The sequence below is a fragment of the Equus asinus genome, chromosome 7 (genome assembly GCF_041296235.1).
Source record: "Equus asinus isolate D_3611 breed Donkey chromosome 7, EquAss-T2T_v2, whole genome shotgun sequence".
In the NCBI taxonomy this organism is placed as follows: Eukaryota; Metazoa; Chordata; class Mammalia; order Perissodactyla; family Equidae; genus Equus; species Equus asinus.
Genome location: NC_091796.1, coordinates 104,623,029 through 104,646,202, shown reverse-complemented (window position 1 = coordinate 104,646,202; position 23,174 = coordinate 104,623,029). Strand labels below are relative to the sequence as shown.

The following is a 23,174-nucleotide window of genomic DNA, read 5'->3' as shown; positions in this document are numbered from 1 at the left end:
GGTCCAGACACTATATGAGGGTGGATTAGTCTGCTCAGGCACTGTAACAAGGTATCACAAATTGGGCAGCTTAAATAGCAGAAATTTATTTTCTCACAGTTCTGGAGGCTGGAATTCCGAGATCCAAGTGTCAGCAGGGCTGGTTTCTCCCGAGGCCTCTGCCTTTGGCTTGTACCTGGCCATCTTCTCTCTGTGTCTCCACATGGTCATCCTTCTGTGCCTGTCTGTGTCCTAATCTCCCCTTCTTATAAGGACACTAGTCATTTGGATCAAGGCCCACTCTAGTGACCTCATTTTAACCTAATTACCTCTTTAAAGACCCAATCTCCAACGGGAGCCACCTTCTGAGGATTAGGACGTCAACATGAATTCTGAGGGGACACAGTTCAGCCCACAACAGATGGTATTTACAGCACCCAGACCTTCGAGATCCGGACACTCTGCGAGGGTATTTACTCAGTACCAGTACCGACGAGGTCCAGCTGTTCTGCCAGGGTCTTTATAGTCTGCTAAGTGGCTCTCTGTGGCGCAGGACCGTGCCTGCCTTCATGCCTGCTGTATTTATTTTGCACCTTTATTGGATGCGTACAATGCCTGGCTTTGAATGAATACAAAAATAAATGGATGAATTTACTGACACCCTCCACTGGCTGAAATCAGTATCTGGAACCACCTTGAACAGTCTTCTGCAGTGTTCCGAACCACAGTCACGTCCTGTTCCCGGCCCAGACAACGTTCTTTGTTTCACAGAACATTCCCGGTCACAGCAAAGGTCTAACGCCCATTCTGCTCCTGCCTTGTTTTCTCTCTTTGGCGTCAATCTGGACTTCGGCTTTTTTTCCTTCTAAAATAGAATCACATTTATAACATTCATAGAATTCTAGAATAGTCTAAATAGTGATTTTTTGCCCTAAGATTTTTTTTTTCCAGAAGCAGGGCAATTCTAAACTTGGTCAGAACCCTTGTGTCATATGGTTGTGGTGCCACTAGAGTCAATGAACCAGGGAAAGTGTCCATTCGCCATGGGACATGAGGACAGCACTCATTTTTACAAGACTGATGGGACTGTGGGCGGTTGTGACACGTTGCTTACAGTAACGATGCTCTGGGGGTTGGATGTCAGTCCTCTGGGAGAAGGAGTGGCCAAAACTGGAATTCTGCCCTCCCTGATAGTTGCTTCACATAACTGTGTCTCTTTCCTGCTCAAAATCAAGGTGTGGACGCATTCTGCAAATGCTACAGACTTTCTATATTGTAAAATGGTCAATCCTCACGAGAACGAACAGTCATACTAAGCCACACAGTGGCCCATTATTGGACAACCATGCACCAAGGTTCTTCTGTAGCTGGAGGGACAGACCCCTGCTCGTGTACCATAAAGTTGAGAGGCAAGACCTTCAAACAGGTCATGGCTCCTGTCAACAGAGATGCCTAATGTCTAAAACAATTTTTTTTTTTACATGAAAGACCTTTATTTTTTTCCTTATTTTCTCTCCAGAGAGATCCAACTTGACTGTCCCCACTGCAGTCAACAGAGCAGAGCTCTGGGACCCTGTGAGTGGAAGTACACAGCGAGGGGCTGGCTGGAGCCGGGCATGAATTCAGCGCACCTGGAAGAAGCTCCCAGGCAGAGCCAGGCACTCGTCTCACTGCCAAGGGTGCACCGTTCCCATCCTTTCAGAGTCAGAGGCTAACAGGGGAAAACAGACAACATACACATCACAGGCTATGCTGAGTGCTGGAACAGAGGTGGACACAAGGCGGGGGGAACGGGGAGGATGGGAGACGTGGGAGGAAGGACAGAGACTCTGCAGTCAGGACACTCAATCCTGTCACTTTCTAGCTATGAGATACTGAACGATTGTATGAGCTCTGAGCCTGGGTCTCCTCATTGTAAAGCAGGAGAATAACACCTAGTGGATAGAGCAGAGTGAAGATTAGAGATAATGCATACTAAAGACCTTGGCTCCTAGCAGTTACTCAGTAAACCACAGCTATTCTTGTTTTACCTGGGGCAATCAGGGAGAGCTGCCTGGAGGAAGTGGTACTTAACCCAGACTGATACTGAGTGAAACCTGGACTACACAGTCAAAGTCACTTAGTTCATTTTCTTCAAAATACTTAACACTTTAGGAAATTACCTTGTTCATTTATTTGCTAACTGGTTCATCATCCCTCTCCCACCAGAACGTAAGGACTTTTTTGTGTGTGTTTTCTTCACTGCTCTTTCTACAGAGCCTAGAAGTGGGCTTGGCATACCTCAGGCACTCAAGAAATACATGTTGGAAGAATGAGAAAACTAACACTTCGCTTGTGCTTTTATAGTCCAGTGTCCCCACATACACTGCTCCATCTGTTTCTATAATGAACAAGGTCAGGACAGGCATCATTTGATCACTTAATCCACTTTCACAGATGACAGAAATTCAGGTTCAGAAGGTGTGTCACATGCAGACCCAAGACCTCACGCAGGTCTCAGGATGCCAAGCCCTGTGACCCTCTGCCACCCCACGCTCCACCAGCAAGGGCCCCGGCCCCGATGCCTAAGCTGGGACAAGGCTCGGGCGAGGCCAGAGCAAGATGAGCTCCCGGGGCAGCCAACGAGGTCCACGTCCGGGACAGACGCTGCTGTGAGCCCAGCGCTGGCATGAGCACGGGAAAAGAAGCTCTTCTGCTGGGAGCAGGGTCTCCTGAGTGGCAATTTTATAAAAAAGAAATCGAGTCAGTACAAGAAGACACTAGTTCCACATCCTCAGCCAGCCTCCCCCACCGTCCCCTGGAACTGACGGGCATGGCAGGATGGCGAGTCTCAAGCTGGAAAGGCAGTGGGGGCCTTGGTCTTCTTCCCGGAGGAGGTGGCTTCTGGAGGGCCCAACGCTGGGGCACGCGGGAACCCAGCTTGTCAAAGCTCTGACACTCCAGCGCGAGTCCAGAAAACACAGATGGGTTGGACGGGTGACAACCGGCACGTCTGGTGGGGCGACAGAAGAGGAGTGCTAAAATACGAAAAGGCTACAGGGAGGTTTCAGCAGCCTGAAAGGGGGACGAAAGGAGTGGAAATAAGAGACGCAACTGGAGAAAGGGGGAGAGCGAGGCAAGCGCCACCGCTGACCTGCACAGGCAAATTCAAGTCCGGTGGCCTCTCCTGTGGGACACACACGACAACGAAGAGAAAAGAAATGGCATTTTAAAATGAAACAAACAAACATGCTCGCCACAATCATGGGTTCTGGAAGCCCCAGTCCAAGAGGTGTTCCGACAAGAGAGGCTGAGAGAGGAAATGAGAGAGGCGTGGGCGGGGTGGGGAGGGGTGGAGAAATGATACGAATGAGGATGAATAAAAGAAGTCAAAGCAAGAGATAGAGGGGTGAGGGGAGCACAGACCTCTACCTCCAACTCATACCCCAAGCTGGGGGCTGACCTCCGCAGGGCCCCGGTGGAACAATGACGACGCGTAACGGTAACTAAATTATCATTCACATGAGATCTGAGAAAGCACTTAGGAAATGTTAATACACCTTAGAAAGGTGAGGGATTATTACTAGTGTTCAAACAACTGACTGTTGTCAAATGATTATCAGCTACCAGGGTCCCCCCACCTCTCTCTCTCACACCCCACCATATATATATACATATAGCTCCTGCATTTGATATTCAAAAACACCACTAATGCTGGTGGTATGGTCTAAAAATGGGATTTTTTTTTAAAGAGAAGGATAGGAGTCCTAACCATACTGGAGATAGATGTACTCTGCTCTCTGGTTAGATGCCAGAGCTTGTATTTGCAATCATTTGCAACCACCGCACACGCTGCAAAATGCCTTTGTTGGAAAAAGAGCAGCCCAAACCCCCATTTCTGCACACCAGGCTGGCTGTCTGCTCCTATTACTCAGCGTTCCACAGCGACATGGCATCATCGGAAGCTGTGCCTCAACCTGCTCCCTGATTGACTGCCCTCCCGGAGAGGGAGCGAATATCTCAGTTCTCTAACCACAAATACACTCACGTTCACGGTCTGTGGTTAGCCACAGAAGTACATTACAGAACCGACACGCTGGCAAATAGAAGTGTGATTGTAGATCCTAATCTAAGCGATTTTTAGATCTGCTCCTATTCCAGTTTATCGTTTGTTGTCACAGGGTGCAGAATCTCTAGAGTTGGAAGAGACAGAGTCCCCCTCCGTCTGGCACAGAGGCAGCAGGTGCAGTGAACAGAAAGGGCCCTGGTTACAAGGCCCAAGCCAGGGTCAGGTTACGGGAACGAGTCCTTTAACCTTAGACTCAACTTCCTCATCTGTGCAACAGGAAAAATGACCCTATCTCACAGGGTCACACTGCCGAGATGCTCACATTTAAAGAGCTCTACATAAAATCAAGAAACATTTAAAAGTCAGTGCAAGAATCCCGTCTGCAATAGCCATGTTAGTTACCGCGCAGCCTCCACTTCACCTGCAAACAACATCAGAGAGGGGACTGTCGAAGGCAGGGAGTCTGTGGTTAGGAAGTGTGTCCGCTTTCTGGAAATCTGCCGCAGGGCGTCTGTGCGTCTTCCCACCACACGGCTGCCTCCTTTCATGTGCTCCCCATCTCCTGGCAATCAGTGCACTTCAGTTCACTCTACAGCAGCTGGTCAGACATTACACCTTATCACAGCTGTTCGTGGAGTTGAACTAAAGCAAAACATGTCTTCAGTTCTGAACCCAGCCCTGGATCCACATCTGCTGTTAGGACAGAGTGAAAGTTCTGGGTAGGAAGTAGTTTGCTCGTAGAAAGTTCATTAGGTTAATGGAAAACTAATGACTCTGTATCTTTGGCCTGATGTTTTGTCTATTATCTGAATATGCATGGGACTAGTTTTCTAAGAATTTGCTTCTAAAACCAAACAGTAAAACTATAATGCAGAAACCAGGTTGGGAAGGTGCTGAGATGTCAAGATTCCTCCTCTGCATCCTCGATAACTCTCTCCCTGCACACTGCCACGTGCCCAGCACTGACGACCCACAGCAAGAACCAAGATGTGCAGAAGTCCCCTTCTGAAGGTCTCCTCACTACCTGCAAGGTGGCGGAGCGGCCGGGTGTCTCAGAACGCATCGATATTCATCACAAGCATGAGCAAGACACCATACAACTCATTTTCAGTAAACACAAAACTAACAATATTTTGAAGAAATAAAATACCATGTTACCCCCCACCTCCCCCCAAAATGATATGGTGTATAGGTTAGGGCTAGAAAGCTTACAATAAAAAGATTTAAAGCTAGATCAACTTCTACAACCACCTAGCGGGCTGATAATATCCTAAAACCCTTGCCGACAAGTTGCCTGAATATCAGAGCACCTCCTCTGCACACGCCCCACTTCACCGCAGTCCTCCTGGACCTGACGCATGGGGGGGGCGGGGGTATCTTTCACAGAGAGCCTGGGTTAGAAGTGAGTGGTCTGTGTGCCCCAAGTCTAGGGTTAGGAGGCACTTTAACTGGTTATTCTTTGATTACATCTTGATTTTAAAAGTACAGAAACACATTAGGAAAGACTTTAAAATGCAAAGAGAAATAGAAAGGAACCCTCAGCCCCTCTCACCACAGATGAGGCTGGCTGCCTGGTGCCAAGCCACGGCTGAGGGGGCGGGGGGCCTGGGCATCATCAGGGAAGCCAAGGGGAAAGCCTGGGTTGCCCCGTTCCAGACTCTCCCTCCTTCCCACCCACGTCTCTTCACACCCACCGCCAGGGAGGGAAACCGCAGGAAACCCTCCTGACACCACGGGCTACTTCAGTTCTAAGACGAGCACACATCCTTCTAGCTCCCTCTTCCTGTCACTGCAGCGCCAGCCAGGGCTCATCCAAACCTCCGAGAAAGACGGCACTGCTCAGGTCATTGTTCCCTCTTTGGCCATCCTACCTAGGGAAAATAAAACTTCTGAAATTACCAGTATCCCGTATCAGCATAAAGAAAGAAAGGCAAAATTGCCGAGAACTGGGAAACCATAGAAGGGGAGAAAAGCCACCCTCTATTTTTAAAAGAAAACTATTCGGGGTGGGGGAAGAAATATAAACCGTAACTGGTATTTTTACCCTCCTTTACAGACTCAAAGTCTGTGCTAGTTTGGGAACAGAAAGGTGTTATACAGGCTGTAAGGCTCGTAAAGTATCACGTTTACTGTGCCACGTCGAAGAGCACGTTCAGACCTCAGCTCAGCAGCTGGTTGAAGGTTGAGCGTTAGATTTTTCTCTATTCCCTTCTGCACACATCAAGGACCAGGAGGACCCAGGTCTCGGTTTCCTTCCTCCCGAACATGCTGACCCCAGGACTCGAGCCCGTCTCCTTCGGGGTGATCTCGTCAACTCTCGGGGCTTCAGCCACGGTCTGTGCTGACGACTCCTAAACCGAAACCTCTGGCCTGGAACCATCTCACGCTCTAGTTCCGACCCCACAGGCTCACTGACGTCCTCAACGGAAGACAGGGATGCCTACGTCCACGTATACACAGGCGGGTGCACGTATGAATACGGTCTATGAAGTTCAACGGGTTGTCTAGACAGTAATCACCTCCCCACGCTCCCTCGCCTCCACGAACGAGCCACGTGCAGTCAGTCGATAATCTGCAAATCCCGGAGTACCCTTGACTGCTTCCACGTTTCTTACCCTCAACATCAAATCAATCATCAAATCCTGCCGACTCTAAATATCTAAATATTCAAAATGTTAAAAACCTTTTCAGGGGCCAGCCCAGTGACGTAGTGGTTAAGTACACAGGCTCCGCTTCGGTGGACTGGGGTTTGTGGGTTTAGATGCTGGGCACTGACCTATACACTGCTCACCAAGCCATGCTGTGGTGGTGTCCCACATACAAAACAGAGGAAGATTGGCACAGATGTTAGCTCAGTGACAATCTTCCTCACCAAAAAAAACAAAAAAAAAAACCAAAAAAAACCTCAAGATCTATGCATCCTTTCTCCATGATCACTCCCTGGTCATTTGTTCTCTGGACTCCTGCAACAGCCTCGGCTGGCTCACTTACCAACCGCCAGGCGCCCCTTCCCCTTTTTCCTCATTACAGCAGAGCGATCTTCCTAAAATACAAATTTGATCAGTCCCTGCTTAAATCCTGTAGTGGATCTCCACCGTCTTTGGGATAAAATACTTAGCACTTGGGATCTGCCCTCTGGGTACTTCTTTAGCCGCCTCTGACCCCCTCTCCCCCCGCTCCTGTACCCCAACCCTCACTGGACGCTTGCGGTTTCTCAAACACTCTGGGCTCTCTCCTGCTCCAAGCCTTTTCCCAAGGCACTGCATCTTCTCCCCCTTCTTCACCTGGCTCACTTCTACTGCTGCCCTTCAAAGCTCATCAGCTCAGTGCTATTCTCTCCAAGAAACACCCCTCATCACCACCATTCCACTAGCAAGCTGGCTCGGGTGAGCGTCTGACATACTTCCAGAGCATCCCCTTGGCTTCCATCATCACGGCACTTACTAGCATGTTTTGCGAGCACCCTTTAATTTGACCCCCTCCTCCATTACACTGTGTGCTCCTCGGAAACAGGGGCCGTGCCATCCATTTTTGGTAGGCTCGGCACCTGGCATGTCACGTGGCACAAAGCCTGCTGTGCACGAATGTGCCGAAGGAAGAGCTGTTTCTAACACTCACAGCAGTGATTCTAGAAGTTCAGTCCGGAGACCCCTGAGCGTCCCTGAGCCCCCCTCGGGAAGTCCCTGAGTCAAAATTACTTTCCTAACCATCCCAAGACATTACTTGCATTTGTCACTGTGTTGACATGTGCACAGATAATGCAGAAGCGATGGGGGAACACTGCTGGTGTCCCAGCCCTGGCCAGGCAGTGACACCAACCACTGTGCTCTTTGCCGCCACTTAGAGTAAAAAAACGCCAAGTTCATGTAAGAATGTCTTTGATGGAGCAGCAAAAAATATTAATTTTATTAAAACTCAATCCTCGAGAACACGTCGCTCGATTGTGTGTGACAAACGGCAAGCACACCTCAGCCCTTCGGCTGCAACCAAGCGCGGCGGGTCTCCGAGGCAGAGCGCCGTGCAGCAGAGCTGAGAGCCTTCTGCCAGCGAACGTCATTGTCACTTGAAAGAACAGCTGAGAGACAAACCCCAGTTACTCCAACATGAGTGTTTTGTAACCGTTTTCTCAGAAAGGGGCGAAGTGAGCCTGTCACCTCAAGAAAAACAATTGACAGTGTTTGCTGTCAATGATAAAATTTGAGCTTTCAAGAAAAAAACAGCACGTTGGAGAACTTGTCTCGGCCTCTGTAGCCCGACAGCCTCCCAATCCTGGGACTTTCTGCTGACATTGGTGGTGATATTCACCCACGAGATTTGTTTATATTGTACAAGGAAGCGGGTCAACACTTGGAAGACCTGCATAACCCAGCGAATCAGTATTTTTCAAGTGACTGAACCACGCCCGGTCACAGAGCCCTTCAAATGCAGGACGGACCAAACGGTTTGAGAACTCAGACCTCCAGGGTCAAACCGACAGCCTCGGAGCAGAAAGGCAGTGGGGCACAAGCATTTCCATCAAAATGGCCTCCTTCCCTCTCTTAGGAACTGGTCGTGCCCCCGGCAGTTAGAAATACGTCTTAGACTCGCCTCTGACGATTGTGCCATTTCAACTTACGCTTTCCTCATTTCAAACGAAACAGGCAACATCCAAAGTTGGACCAAAGTGAGAGGTGACGTGGATCAGGAGACACCTGTGGACCAGGAAGCACCAGAACTGCTCCTCAGGTGTCACGCAGGGGTGCCAGGTGAGCTGAGCAGAGCGCCCGGCCTCTCGGACCCCAGCGTCTTCGTCTGCAGCATGAGGAGCACCCGTCTGCCTCAGACAGAGGGTTGCGGGAATCACATAAAATAGGAGGGAAAGTACTTTCCTCAGGTCTCTGACCACACGTATTCCCCAGGCCTCGCCCGACAGCACTTGGTCTCAGTACTAACCATCCTCGAGGAAGGGGCGTAACAAGGTCAACAGAGGGAACGTGGCATTGAGAAGCAAAGCAGAAAAGGCTGGAATGAGGACACAGGCAAACAAGGCTCAAGCCTTCGTGCCCTGAAGGCTCGGCAGTTATCTGATTGGAAGCACTTGCTTCACAGGAATCCCCACATTCTTCCTCCTGTCAGATTTCTATCCCAAGGAGCCGCCTTGCACCTCTAAGCAAACACAGAACGCTCGTCTTAGAAGCGTCTCCACGACAGAAGCAATGCCACCGACGTGGTTTATCTTTCAAATCATTCAGAAGATAAAGAAGAAATATTACCGACACCCCAAAATCCTCTCAGCGTATGAAAACCCAACAAATAGCAACTCAGGGCTGTTCCTCTGCTGAGCGCTTCTGAGCCGCTCTATGAACCTCCAGTGCTACCGTCGGATCAGAACTGCTCTTCCAGGCTGGAGAAAGCGTTACAAGAGCGGCTGCGACTTAGCCACCTACAATAAATACCTAGTCATCGCCATTTTAACAAAGACAACAGAAAGAAACCATGGTTTGTAGAAGAAAAACAGATCATTACAACTTTCTCTAAAATAAATCAATGTTATCATGATACAACAAGAGGTGTATGGCTCCCGTATTAGAAGGTGTATGGTTCTTTTTTTTTTTTTTTTTGAGGAAGATTAGCCCTGAGCTAACTGCTGCCAATCCTCCTCTTTTTGCTGAGGAAGACTGGCCCTGAGCTAACATCCGTGCCCATCTTCCTCTACTTTCTATGTGGGACACCTACCACAGCATGGCGTGCCAAGTGGTGCCATGTCCGCACCCAGGATCAGGTGTACAGTTCTTAAAACAAAGCCTCAGAGATCTCCGGGGAAGCACTGGGAAAATTCAAGCTCACAGACATCAAAACGACGAGGCAGTGCTTAAACACTGAGCTGTGGCTAGTACAGAAAGGCTGTGGAATCCAACAAACCTGAGTTTGAATACTGGTTCTGCCACGCCCCGGCTGTGTGACCTTGAGCAAGTTACTCTGCCTCTCTGAGCCTCAGCTGTTCCAAATGTATCCCTGAGGTAACCCAACCTGCCCACCACAGGATGGCTGTGAAGAGTAAAGAGCATATGGACCTAGTCTCATGTTTGGCACAGTCACCCATTCAGAGTTTGTCTTTGCAGATTAATGACCACAGAGACACGCCTGCCTGATGGCCGCCCTGCACTAGAGGTGTGACGGTGGCCTGGGGACCTGGGAAAGGGCACCTTCTTGGCTCCGAGCTACCTGGCCCACTTGGGGTGGGATTCACCGAGGCGGGGGGGGGGGGGGGGGTGTGGGGCATTCGGAGGGCTTCGCCAGCCTCTGCATTCTGAAAAACAGCTTTAACTCGTATTTTAACATAATCTATTGTGTAATCCATTCTTTGTTTGATGACCCATTAATTTAAAAAATGCTTTAGAATAAAACTGGTTCCTTTGACCTTTTTGGATTCTCTTTTTAAGATGAATTTTAGCCCTGACTCCTTCGAGATCCTTCCCGTCTCTAGGTGTCCATGAAAATGACAACAGCTCTACCATCTTCTTTCCTTCTCTGGTGTCTGGGGAAGGAACAGGGTCAACCCTCAGAAACCCTGTTGAAGGCGACAGGTGTGTCAAATACCCAGCCCTTCATGGTCCACCATAGATCTGGGGCTGGCTGTGCAGCGCCTTGAAGCTGGCGGCCTGAGGTCTGCCGAGAAACGGCCCTGGGAGGCACCGCGTGCCCGGGCAGCCAACTCAGCCACCAGCAACCTCAGGGCAGGTGTCACAGGGATTCTGGGCTCAGATCTTCCAGAACATAAACATAAGCGTTCCATTTGTCTAAATTTTTATTAATTTTAGATAAGCAGCTATTGATTTGGATTAGTATAATCATATGCAAAGTTTACAGTCTTCTTACATATCTATATTTTTAGTAGGCGGAAATAACTATTTTTGCCAGTCCTGATAATCTACCAGGACTACAACCCCCAAACCATACATATATACGTGCTAGGGCATTTGAATTTTTGCCTTGAAGATTTTTTTAAAAGCTAAGCGACTATTTTATTTTTTTCCCCTTAAATCAAAAGCCAGTATCGCTCTTGCCCAAGATCGTCATTTGTTGCTCCTTCACTGAGAAACACAACATGGACGGGTGGTATTTCAAAGCACACAAAACTGGTCCAGCCATACCCAGAATCCTTTTGCTTGGTGTGACGGGATTACTCATCTTTCCTGAAGAAAAGTGGCTAAGGAAGACTCCCGGGCCAGACAGGGTACCTCAGGTCCAAGGGTGGCAACCGATTTATTCAGCCTTGAGGAGGAAGACGTGGAGCCGACAGTGTGGAAGGGTTTTTTTGGCAGAGCAAATCAGAGACCCATCCTTTATGGCCCCCCTGCTCTCCGGAGGCTTATTAGCAACAGATCCGAAGAGACTTGTTACACTTAGAAACACTTTATCCGTTCACTTGCTTTTAAAACCATGTACCAATGTTTAGCTAAAGAAAAGCAAATTGTAACCAAGCAGTTGGTAACTGAGACGCTGGTCACCAGGAACTCCAAACAAACCCTCCGCGACGCTATTCAGTTTATGATTTCCTTGATCCTTGAAACTTTCAGCAATGCCCAGAGAAGCCCACATCCCCCTCCCACCCCCGCCCACTTTAAACCCGCTCTAAATTTTGATACTCTGAGTCTCTTTGGTATGGAGGAAACCTCTGAGCCAGACAAACTGTAGCAGTCCATTGAATAGGGAGCGAAGAGAGACGATGCACGCTGGGAGTGCATAATGCACGAGAAAGGGTCACGGAGAGGTTCCCAAGAGGGGAGAGATTCTAACAAGCACCTGAATGCTATATGGATCCTCCAAAAGGCCACGTGGTTTGTAAACCAATGCGCCAGCCTCACAGTTACTGTTTCTAGTTACAGTATATCAAAAAAGAATCATCATTTGGATATTGCCTAAAACCTGCATTTTTAGATTTAGGTTAAACAGCATTCGTTTGAATGACTTTCTTTCTCAGTCTATATTCAGCTGTTTTGGTAACTGTCATAAAGATAGAGCCTTACAAATGCCCTCAGGCACACGTGACGGAGGCGCCACAGCTGCCAAGGCACCATTGACAATGTCAGCAAGCCCAAACCACCGAAATCCTCTCTGCGGTATAAATTCCAACACACATTTGTTGTTCACTTCCTAAGCGAGGCACTGGCTGATTCTCAAAGATGAAGGAAGACAACAGAGGCTTTGCTCTTGAGGATGTCAGAAAGGAGAGTGTGGAAAGAATGTAGGAGGTGAACCCCAAAAGACATGGGGGAAACACATGGCGGGGACCCCAAGAAGACACATCTGGATGCAGGGGTGGAGAAGGAAGAACGGGAAACAGTCCGCCACGTGATGAGGTGGAGCTCTGCAGTTTGCCGAGCTCATCAACAGATGATTTCACTTGCAAGGACCAGGAACCCGCTTTACAGCACGGAAAGCCGAGGCACGTTGGGGTCAGCTGACTTGTCCCAGGAATCTGAAGCGAGCTGCCACTTCACCTGGATCAGGTGTTAAAGAGCCGAGTCCTCGAAGGTAAAGATTTGGTTTGAATCAACAAATAACTGTGAGGGCCTCTGAAGGTGGCAGAACAGGAAAAGTGTGAGGCTGGGATCTGCGGATGGAGAGCCGTGCGTCCTCGGGGAACCACGTAACCCTCAGCTCCTCCGTTCTGAAAAGGGCCCACCCCAGTTATCCCAAGGAAGTGTTGTGAGGATGGAACGAGAAACTACAACAAAATCGTAAGCTGTGGATCTTAAGCAGATGTGAAGTATCACTGTTTCTCAAGACAAGTGCCAGGCCTTGTAAACAGCAGACACAGAATTCCTGGGACAGGAAGGAAGGAAGGAAGCCGGGCTCCCAAGGAACGTCAGTCAAGCATCGGGCCAGTGTCCTCGGATGTGGGACAGCGGGGAAGACCTGGCGTGAGGAGTCTCAGCAGGAACCGCCCTGGACACAGCAAGTCCTTCCCAGAAAGTCCCGGGGCCCAAGATGCTTCTGAATCCAGGTTCTGACCTCAGAACAGAAGCCATATACCATCTATTACCCAACACCCTCAGGCGGGGCTGGGCAGCACCCAAAATCACACTCAAAAACACTTCTACAGAAAAGCAGAACTTTCATACTCAAAGAAAGAAATATAAGCCATTCAAGGCCACATGTTTTGATTCAGGGGAGTTTTTCCCCCACCAAATGATTTCAATCAGACCAAGTCTAACTAACAAACGAGTTACCAGAAAACACTTGTTTTTTAGAGCCTTCTGGATTTTGAAATCACGGATAAGGGACTGTGGGCTAATTTAGAAGTGAGTTCTCCCTCAGGGCTGTTGGATCACAAAGCGTCTGAGATAAACCCTGTGCTGAGGACAAACCTAGCAACGGGCAGAGTGCCAGCCTAGGTTCCAGGGCACCTGTGTGAGCACTGGACACGACTTCTGGGCCTGCAGTGTTTCGGCCCACATTTCAGCCAGGATGGAAAACTGCACGACAAGGACATACCACTGCCAAGTCAGCAGTTTCCTCACCTCTAAGATACATCATATTGTGATCTGAGAAGGAAGAGGAATCACACGAATTAAAAAAAAAAAAAAAAAAAAGCGAGGCACTTGACCCAGGATGTGGCCCCAAAGAACGAGGTCAATGTGAGGTAAATATGATAGTTAAGCAGATGAGGAAATTGACAGTTGAAATAAATGCTCTGGAATTCTACAAATAACCTCGTACTGGCTTATGTTTTATACATCCAGATTCTTGAATGTCAGGTTTTCTTAAAGCAGGGTGTATCTATAAATAATTTTCAAGGTCCAGGGAAAAGAAAACAATAAGAAAATTACAGAATAAAAAATGCAATTATCTCCATCGGATTTTCTTTTTAACAAAGTAAAGTGCTCTTATAAAGGTAGGGTACCAGATCCACATAGAGACTAACATGAAGACAACAATTAGGAGGCAACGTGGCACAGTTCCCAGAGCCCTGGGTTTTGGGAGGAGACCTGTGTTTGAGACCTGTCGCTGACAAGAGTGTGGCCTTGGTGGGGTCACCTCACCTCCGTCCATTTACCTGGCCATCTGTAAAACGAACGCGATGAAACAGTAGTATTTTACTCACCCGAGAGTCTGGCTGTGAGAATTAAGTGAGAAACAGATCTGAAGGTGCTCTAAAAACTATAAAATACTAGAGTGAAGATTGTTTTACACTGAGGTTGTGTTTAAAGGTTAGTAAACGAGATGACAACAGAGTGTGTCAAAATTACTCTTGAAAACTCCTTGGTCCACAGCCTACGTGGTTTTGTGTAACCTGTACTCTTTCAATAAACCCCTCCAGTGTGGGAACAGATTACAGTGGTTGGCCCATGTTTAGAGCCCATGTTGAACAAAAAATGGGTAAATAAAATAAAATGGTATAAATAGTTATTGTTTTTTGCCTAGTGTATACGCAAATATGTACGATCCACGAATGCTGGAAGTTCGCACGCCGACTCCGCTCTACAGTAACTAAGGGGCTTTGCACCCGTGATCTGAGTTACTTCACTGCTGCACACAATGAGGGAGCGGTTGGGGGTAACAGCGAAAGGCTCTTCAGCGTCAGGAAGCTCTCCCTTCGCCTTTCACGATAATTTAAAGATGGCATGGCTCTTTGTACAAGTTTAGTATTTGATTTTTCATTCAACAAGCATTTTTTTGAACACACACCCTATGCAAGGCACCGTGCAGGGCAATGGAGGGAAGCAGAATAGAAAGACACCCAGGTCTCCACCCTCAAGGAATTTACTAGCTGGTGGTGCAGCTAACCTTAGCGCAAGATGGAAGGAACCAAGTGCCAGTTGGGGGTGCATGGACCATAATATCGAAGGGTAGAGGAAAGACCAGGCAACCCTGGACAGATTGGGGGAGATTTCTGTACGCTGGGTCCCCCGGAGGAAGTGTATTTCAGTGTGGAAACGCGAGGGGATAGGAATTGATACGGCATGACTACAGAGCCACGGACATTCTTGGCATACTGGAGGAGCAATGCCCCCAGTAGGCAGAGGGACGTACTAAGACCCTAAATCCAACATTTATGGGATGCCTACTTGGCATCAGGAACTAGGATAGATCAATGGAGTTGCAACCAGCAAGACAACATGAAGGGGACGCTTATTCCTAGATATTAACGTCTCGAGTCTAGACAACACTGCTGGACCTCTGGCGTTTGCCCTCCAGCCCTCTCTCCACTCCTCCCTCCCCGTCCTCTGTGCTGGGAGGCTGCCTGCACAGGGGGCTGCAACACGCTCCCTTGCTCTCTGGCTGCCTTTTGGGTTTGCCCAATGGGGCACAGAGGAGTGGATGCGGGGAGAGTGGGATTGGGGTGTTCATTCCCCCAGCTTCTTCATAACTGGCAGAATCAAGATTCGAATCCAGACCTGTCTCCACAGTCCATGTTTTGAACCTCGGGAAAAGTAATTTGGTGACAGATTACAGAGGGTCTTGAAAGAAACACGCATAATCTTTTGTGCTAAGTCTCAAGAGTTAATGATTCATTTTGGACAAGTGCAGCCTACGCCGGCTTATCTTTTTAAACAGTCCTGCAAATGAGATGCTCCAATCAGACTTTCATCTCAGTGGATTATGCCAAATGTGCAACAGTAATCTTTAAAAAAAAAAAACCCAAAACTCAGAGATATTCCAAGACTCCAGTGCAGATCCTTTCTAGATCATGGGTCTCACATCTGCTGTTTCCTTTCTTAGCTTCTTAGCTAGTTGGGAGAGAATGCATGCTATTGGTGATCAGAGGCGTATGTCATGGAATTTCTTTAGCAAACATATGCCCCTCATCATTTTTCTAAACCGCTCTAAAATTTTTTTCCACCTCCTCCATTCCTAAGAGAGCTTAAACACTTGTCCCCATTCTCTGCCCGTCAGAGTGGCCTTTGTTGCTGTCCGAGGGGTGTAAAGGGCAGTTTGGAGTCTGAGTCCTGTTTCCAGGATTCTGCACCGCCCTGCTTGAGCTGGCCATGCCCTGATGCTGGCTTGGGGGAAGGAACACACTTTATTACAGGGATTCCAGAGATAAGATGCTTAAACTTTACACAGGCTGAGCAGGGCTGCTGGTAACGCACGTGGGTGTGAGCTGGTGACACCCCAGCAGAGTTCTGACAGCCTCAAACCTCAAGGTAATTATCCCACTCTTTGCACCCAGCTTTCAACCAACCTTAGTCATAGTTCAGTTCGGATTCTATAACTTCATGAAACTATAGTTTTAAAAAACGTTCTTCAGGTGAAAGAAACCAGTCACAGAAGGACAAACCCTGTATGATTCCACTTAGACAAGGTTCTTAGCGGAGTCAAATCCAGAGAGACAGAAAGTGAACGGTGGGAGCCAGGGGCAGGGGAGGGAAGAATGCGAGTTATTGTTTAATGGGGACAGAGTTTCAGTTCTGCAAGATGAAAAGAGTTTTGTGGACGATGGCGCTGATGGTTGCGCAACGATGTGAATGTCCTTAACGGCACTGAGCTATCCAATTAAAAATGGTTAAGATGGTAAATTTTATGTTTTGTGTATTTTACCAAAATTTAAATAAAAAAAGGATTCTGAGAAAAGCAAGAGGATAATTAATAGAATAAGGCTGCTGGAGAAACACTGAAAGAAGTCAAGCTGATTCCAGAGAGGCTGAGCAGTTTCATCCATCGTTGGTCACAGCAGTGGGAGTGGGCCACCGACAGAGAGCGATGAGACTTTCCAAGGAGGCCATCACCACACCGAAGAGACCATTCCCTATGTCCACTCTGAAAGGGCTCCTCTTTGGCTCAGCACCCAGGGACTGACAGGTGTGGTCCTTAGGATCTGCCGGTCTGGGGGAGTCAAGATCTGTAGCGCAATGAGACAGGGCACTGAGCAAAATGGAGGGAGTGCAGGCTTCCCCCAGCCTCGTCTGGGTTCCAAAGGATGAGGAGCTGGTCAGGGCAAGATGAGCCGGGGAAGGTCGCTGCAGGGCGGCGGGCGCACAGCACTGAGAGCACACGGAAGGCAGCCTGGCCACTCAGACACCACCAATGCCCAGGGTGGGGCGACCCAAGGGCCCGGGAAGGAGAGGCGCCCTGGGCCAGGGCAGCAGGTGGGGAGCGGCTCACAGACTCGGCGCTGTGTCCTCAGAGCTATGGGGAACTTCTGCGGGGCTTGGGGCAATTCCGAGATAAACAAGACTTCTGCTTTAGAAAGGGCTGGAGTGGGGTGATTTGAAGGGAAACACGTGTGAAGACGGGAAATCTTTCAGAGACCCTGACAGCCATCCAGTGGCAAGAACTCAGATCTGAACCACCGCTAAGTGCCCGGCCTCAACCAGAAGCCAGGGGCAGCCACGAGGACCTCTTCACGTTCTGCGATCATTCCCATCTTTTGATCCATCATTCATTCATCAAACATAACTGAGCTCTGTCTATGCCATGGACAGTGGGGCCAGAATGCCTGGGTTCAAATCCCAGCTCTGAAAAGGACCAGGCAGGGGACCCTGGGCAAGTTACTGAAACTTTTGGGCCTCCGTTTCCTTACTGGTCAAGATGGAGATGATAACAGTAGCCACCTCATGGGGCACTGTGAGGATTAAAAGGGGGAACACCTATGAGTGCTCAGACCGTGGGATGCCCAGGGCCGCTTGGTGAGAACTCCAGAACCTTCCACATTTCTCTCTCCTCCCCGGCCATTCTACATTCACACACAAACGCACACAGTGCCTGGCACTGAGGAGAGAAAGATGAATGAGACACGGCCTCTGCTTTGAAAAGGACAAGCTCTGGTGGGAAATAACAAGTCTGTGGCGTCAGAGCTATAATTAAGTACAAGATGCGGTCTGAACACATATTTTTACATAATTAAATTATATCAACTCAATAAAAGGCCATTTCCCAGGAAGGCAAAGAAATGACACACAGAGCCAGACTCTAGTCTTTGAGAGCAGCCGAGTGTGGGCAATCCTGCTTAATTACTTTCTAAAGGCCTAATTCGGTGAAGCCACGCTAACAGATCATTATCTTTATTATAGCTCCCGCACGGTCCCCGGGGAGCAGTGTCCACGGTTTACACACGGGGTGGCTAAGCATTTCAACTGACTTGATAACAGATGAAGAATTGTCACCGAGTTCGACTCCGGAGGATTTTCAACTGTTTACGATGCTGTAATTGGGGCTACGATGTCTAACGATGCTGCAACAGAAGACAGTGCCGACTCTACCCAACTGTTTCTTGACTGGAACATATTTTTCTAAGAACGGCAAAATTCTTGTTACATAAAATAACTTTTTTGGGGGCTGATTTCACAGTCAAATCTTTTTTACTGTGAAAAATGCTGGTTTTGCCAAGAACTACTTCATTGTGTCAATTACTTTGGCTGAAAATAATTTGTTTTAAGCCCTGTTAAACCACCAAATGCTTTTTGCAAATGTTTCTGCTTATTGGTTCAAGTGAGGCGGCGTCCAGCGAGAGGCACTCTGTGAAGTCTGTGCAGCGAGATCGACTCCACCAGGCCGGCTTCCGCACCATCCTGCATGCAGGCTTCTGGGTTTTACTCATAATGTTCCCTCGCCTGGAATGCCTTCTCCTCTGAATGCCTAAGTCTACTGGATCTTTAAGAAGGGGAGAGTTAAATGTCACATGTACATGTGTGTACATAAACACACATGACACTCATACATATATGTATACATATATAGAGAAGACACATGTCATACATAATATAGACATAGATATGCACATTATTTCAAGCATACAGAAAAGCGACATGAGTGCTTTCCCTATTTAACTAAATTTAGTGTGCACCTGTCACAGGTGAGGCATTTTGCATGGCGTGTGTACATGTGAGGAGGCACTACGAGATAAAGAAGATTGTCCCCGATTTCATTCAACCAATATTCGCCAGGAAACCCATCACATGCCAGGTGCTGCCGAGGTGCAAAGACACAAAGATGATCACCAAGGGACCATGCCCAGAAGGTGGGGGTGGTCTAGTGGGAGATCTGGAAACAAACCTCGGGGATAATCTCAAGGACAGAGGTTTATACCAAATTACCACATGGTGACAAGCAAGGACACCTCTCTGCACTGGGGAACCAGGATGGCGGTGGGTGGGAGCATGGAGGAGCCGGGAGTTGGCCGAGACAGGCAGCCACCCACTGAAGGGGCTTGGGTGCCAAAAGGGAGGGAGGGGCACCGAAGACTTTCAAAGAGGAGGCTGTTAGGAGAGGATCTGTCTTCCAGAAGGAGCTTTCCAAATGTCTGATTTCTCCATAGGTGAGCTCATCTGTGCCTGCATTCAGTTACTACCTACAGACCGATGGCTCTCAAATTTTCTGTCTCCTGTCCAGACGTCTCCTGGGCTCTCAGCCCCTCAGCTTGATTGTCACACAGGCCCCTCACGCCCTGCGAACCCAAACTGAACCACCATCCACCCCGCCCATCCTTCTAGCGCCTTCTATCTAGCTTTGGTGGGTGAGCCAGAAGCCGGGGCATCAGCCCTGGTTCCTCACTCTCCCCAACCCTAACGACACAAGTCCAGGTGAGGTGGGGCCCTAAGGAGCCCGCTAGTGAACGTCTCCCTCGCCTCTCCCCGGGATGACGGCAGCAGCCTCGTCCTCGACCCTCGCCCGCTCTTCTGGCCCACACCCCACGCTGCAGGGAGAGCCCGCCTTCAAAAGCCCCTGAAAATCCGCCCACATCACTCCCTGGCCTCAGAACTCTCCACCGCTTTCTCTCTGCTCTTCGGAATAAGACCAAACTCCTTAATGTGGCCGAGAAGCCCAGGGGACCCTCCCAGCCTCATTCCAGCCACTCTGCTGCTTTTTCCTCCATGGTATGAGACCTTCTTTCAGCTCCCAAAAGGTCCTTTCCCCCTGAGGGCTTCCTAAGTGCTTCCCTCGGTCTGGGATGCTCTTCTCCCCCAACACCCCTCTTTCCACTCCTCCTGGAATGAAGAGCTCACACAGACCTGCCTGAGGAAGCCCCCAGCACACCTCGCCCCGTGCAGTGCCCTGCAGCGCTCAGCCACTGCTCCTCACACTTCTCCTTAGCACTGTCTGTCGCGGGCGTCACTCAGTAACTAACTGTGAACACAGTGTTGACTGTTCATCCCAACGGGCAGGAGCCATGTCGACACTGTGTGTCACTGGAACCCTGGATCAGTGTACGAATGAGCACAGTGGGTACTCGCTACTTATTTAACAAAAACAGGAATGCACTGAAGGGGGCTGGAACTGGACGCAGAAGGACTAGTTTGGGGCTGTTTTTAAGAAACAAAAACCTGGATGAGAACTGATGAAGGTCTGAGCTAAGGTCAAAGGGATGGATTATCAGATACTTGGGGAGAGAATCTGCTGGGCCGACTGAGATGGGAGGGTGGGGGAGAGGGGAGTCTAGGCGAGTCACCAGGGAAATCTAATGTTTCTGGGGAAGACCATGTTTTAGACATTTTTACTTGTCCCATGGACAGTGTAGGTATTCACTCGAAATTGGCTCCATCTGCCAAGTGGACTTAAAGGTCTCTCTCTCCATGAACACTTTCCTCACTGTTTCTGTCCTCATTATCTTTAACTGTGAGCTGCCCATTGTCCCTGAAAGGTGATTTGTGGGAATAACATGCAGTCCAAGACAATGATGCCTTTTCCCCTACAGAGGATGCGCAGAACGAGGGACGCAGCCAGCCCTGGACCACACCGCCATAAACGCACAACCTGGCCACCCCCCTCAGAGGGCCAGGCACGCAGGTCCTCCCTCCCTCTGAAGGTCTTGCGAGAGGTCCCCCATCAGCCCCTCAGCTTGATAGGGTTGCGAGATGCCCCACCTGGGCGGGCTCAGGGCTTGGAGGTCTCGCCTTCTCGCATCATCCAAGCCTACAGGTCAAATTTGCCCCTCTGTAGATTTGGCAAATAACCTTGCAGTGGGGGAGATTATGAAAGACAGAGAATTTAAATCTTTTCCAGAAAGGTGGCAGAAGAACCATACTATTGCATTTTAAGACACAACTGAGTACTCTGTAAAAATGTGGTTTCTCACACCAATAGTATTTTTCAGCAAAGGTGCAGCTTTAGGGGAAAGAAAATTGGAAGTATGTCAACCTAACTTAATGTAAGTACATTAAAGAAAGATCAACTCTTTTTTTAAAGAGTTATTTCTTTAAAGCAAACCAAAGAGGATGTGCTTGATCCTGCTGGCATCTAGGACCAGCCCCGCCGCCCCCAGCACCAGTCCTTCACGACATTAAACATATGATGTGGCTTTTAGCAGAATTTACATGTCAAACATCTAGCGAGAAAAACATGAAGCTTTGGTGGTGGGGTAGTGGTTGTACTGATAATAATTATATACCATTTAGAGTTTACAGCATACTTCTTTTTAACATCAATGTTTCCGACTGCATTTAAAATATTTTGCTAATATTAGAAATCTATTAACAAGCTAAGATTTTAAAGATGAATAATAGTATTATTCCCAAAAGAGATTTCTCTATGTTGGACCAAATGCCATTAATTTTAAGTCCTTGGTGAAACTGCCTTACTAATAAAAGTGATGCTTTAACATACGATTTTCAATGCTATCCATGATTAATTCATTCACGCTACTAGTTTGATAGCGAGAGTGGACTGTAGTACTAGAAACAGAGATGTTATTTCCTTTTTCTTATCCACCCTCCATTCAACTAAAATGCTTATTTTTTAAGAGAATATATAAAAAGCTTATGCTAGCTCAGAAATTAGCAATAACCAACTAATGGTTATTTTTTAAACACAGTTTGGTGAATTTTCCACCAAAATGCTTGGGTTTGTTTATAATGTCATAAATGCTTGTGGTCTGGCTATAAAATAAATTCCTTGTTGGGTGGAGTGCCAAGCGTACCAATTAGAAATTCTCGCTTAGCATGGGTGCTTGCTCTGCACTTTTCCATGAAATCGTCTTCTTTTGATTGTGTTTTCGCAGAGAGCCTAAGTCGGTATTCTGTCACCACACGAGAATGCAAAGAGGTTTGAAAATTCTTCATATTGTTGAGTTGAGATGATTTCCTCCCAGGAGTTCCTTGATCCTGTTTTAAATCCAATTATTTGCCAACATGAAAGTCTATCCTAATCATAGTTAAGAGAAAGTCATCAGAGTTATAGACGCCAAAAGATGTTTACGATTTAAAATAAATTATTCTTAATTCCCCAAATATAAATGCTTAGATATTAAAATAATTTCCATTTCAAAACTAGAGAAAATAAACGACAGTAGCTCAAAAGATTATTATAGTGATTGTAAAATGTGGCTGGGAGCAGCAGACAGTGTGCACTTGACCTGGTGTGATTTTGAACACGTAGGACCTGCAGGAGAGGCGGCCCAGCGACCCCAGGACTGGTACGTACACTGTGTACAGGCTCTAGAAGGAATCTAATAAGGTCTCTCATGACACTTGCCAAGGCAAGATGGAGAAAAGGCTATCAACCAGAATCAGAACCCTTTAAGGCAATGACCAACTTCCGCGTTATTATAACATTGAAATATATCATATGTGTGCTGGAATTATTTATAGGATTACAACACAGATTACAATTGTATCGTAATCTGATCGGGCTCTGTCTGCTGGAGAAAACCCCGCCTCAAAAAGAAAAGGTAAAGTAAGCAAAGAAAGGGCTTAGCCATAGTACATGTAAACATGTAAAACAGACAAGAATTTGGGGTGAAAATCAGGAAAAGGTAACAATATAAAGTGACAAGCGAAAGAGCTAATAATATCTTGGGCTGCATAATTAGAAGTACAGACTTTAGAATAAGGGAGGTGAAGTATCTTGCTCTACTCTGCTCTGTTCAAACACTGTGCCTGAAATACCACATTCAGTGTGTCAAATTTTAAAAGGCATATTGACAAAAGGTCAATAGATCAGGCAAACCAGGATGATTACAGGTCTAAAATTGTGTTTTATGCGGAGTGTTTTTTTTTAATGGTAATGTTTAGCTAGAAGATGAATTGCGAAAGAGCTATCACGACTGTCTTCAAACGTGATGATCTAGTATATGGGAAAGAGATTAAACCTATTCTCTATGGACCAAGGGCAGAACTTGGGCCAAATTTTGACTGCATATAGGAACCAACAGTCCAAGCTGGCCAAAGAAGGAGGGGATTGCATGGGGAGAGACTGAGTTCCCAGTCCCCTGGAACTGCTCAGG

At 47.9% G+C, this 23,174-nt stretch overlaps 1 protein-coding gene across 13 annotated transcripts in view; it reads right to left on the bottom strand.

Annotated features, from left to right (window-relative positions):
* Window positions 1-23,174, bottom strand: part of EML1 (EMAP like 1) — a 168,503-nt gene that overhangs the window by 93,742 nt on the left and 51,587 nt on the right. The window contains exon 1 of one of the 13 annotated variants that reach the window (XM_070514303.1): window positions 11,161-11,433. The exons of 9 other annotated variants lie outside the window; for them this stretch is intronic. In XM_070514303.1, the coding sequence (XP_070370404.1) occupies window positions 11,161-11,197 (37 nt within the window). In that variant the 5' untranslated portion in view covers window positions 11,198-11,433. Of the gene's footprint in view, window positions 1-97; window positions 218-11,160; window positions 11,434-23,174 lie in introns of those variants that run through there. 3 more of the 13 variants (XM_070514301.1, XM_070514307.1, XM_070514305.1) reach the window with 3 other exon arrangements.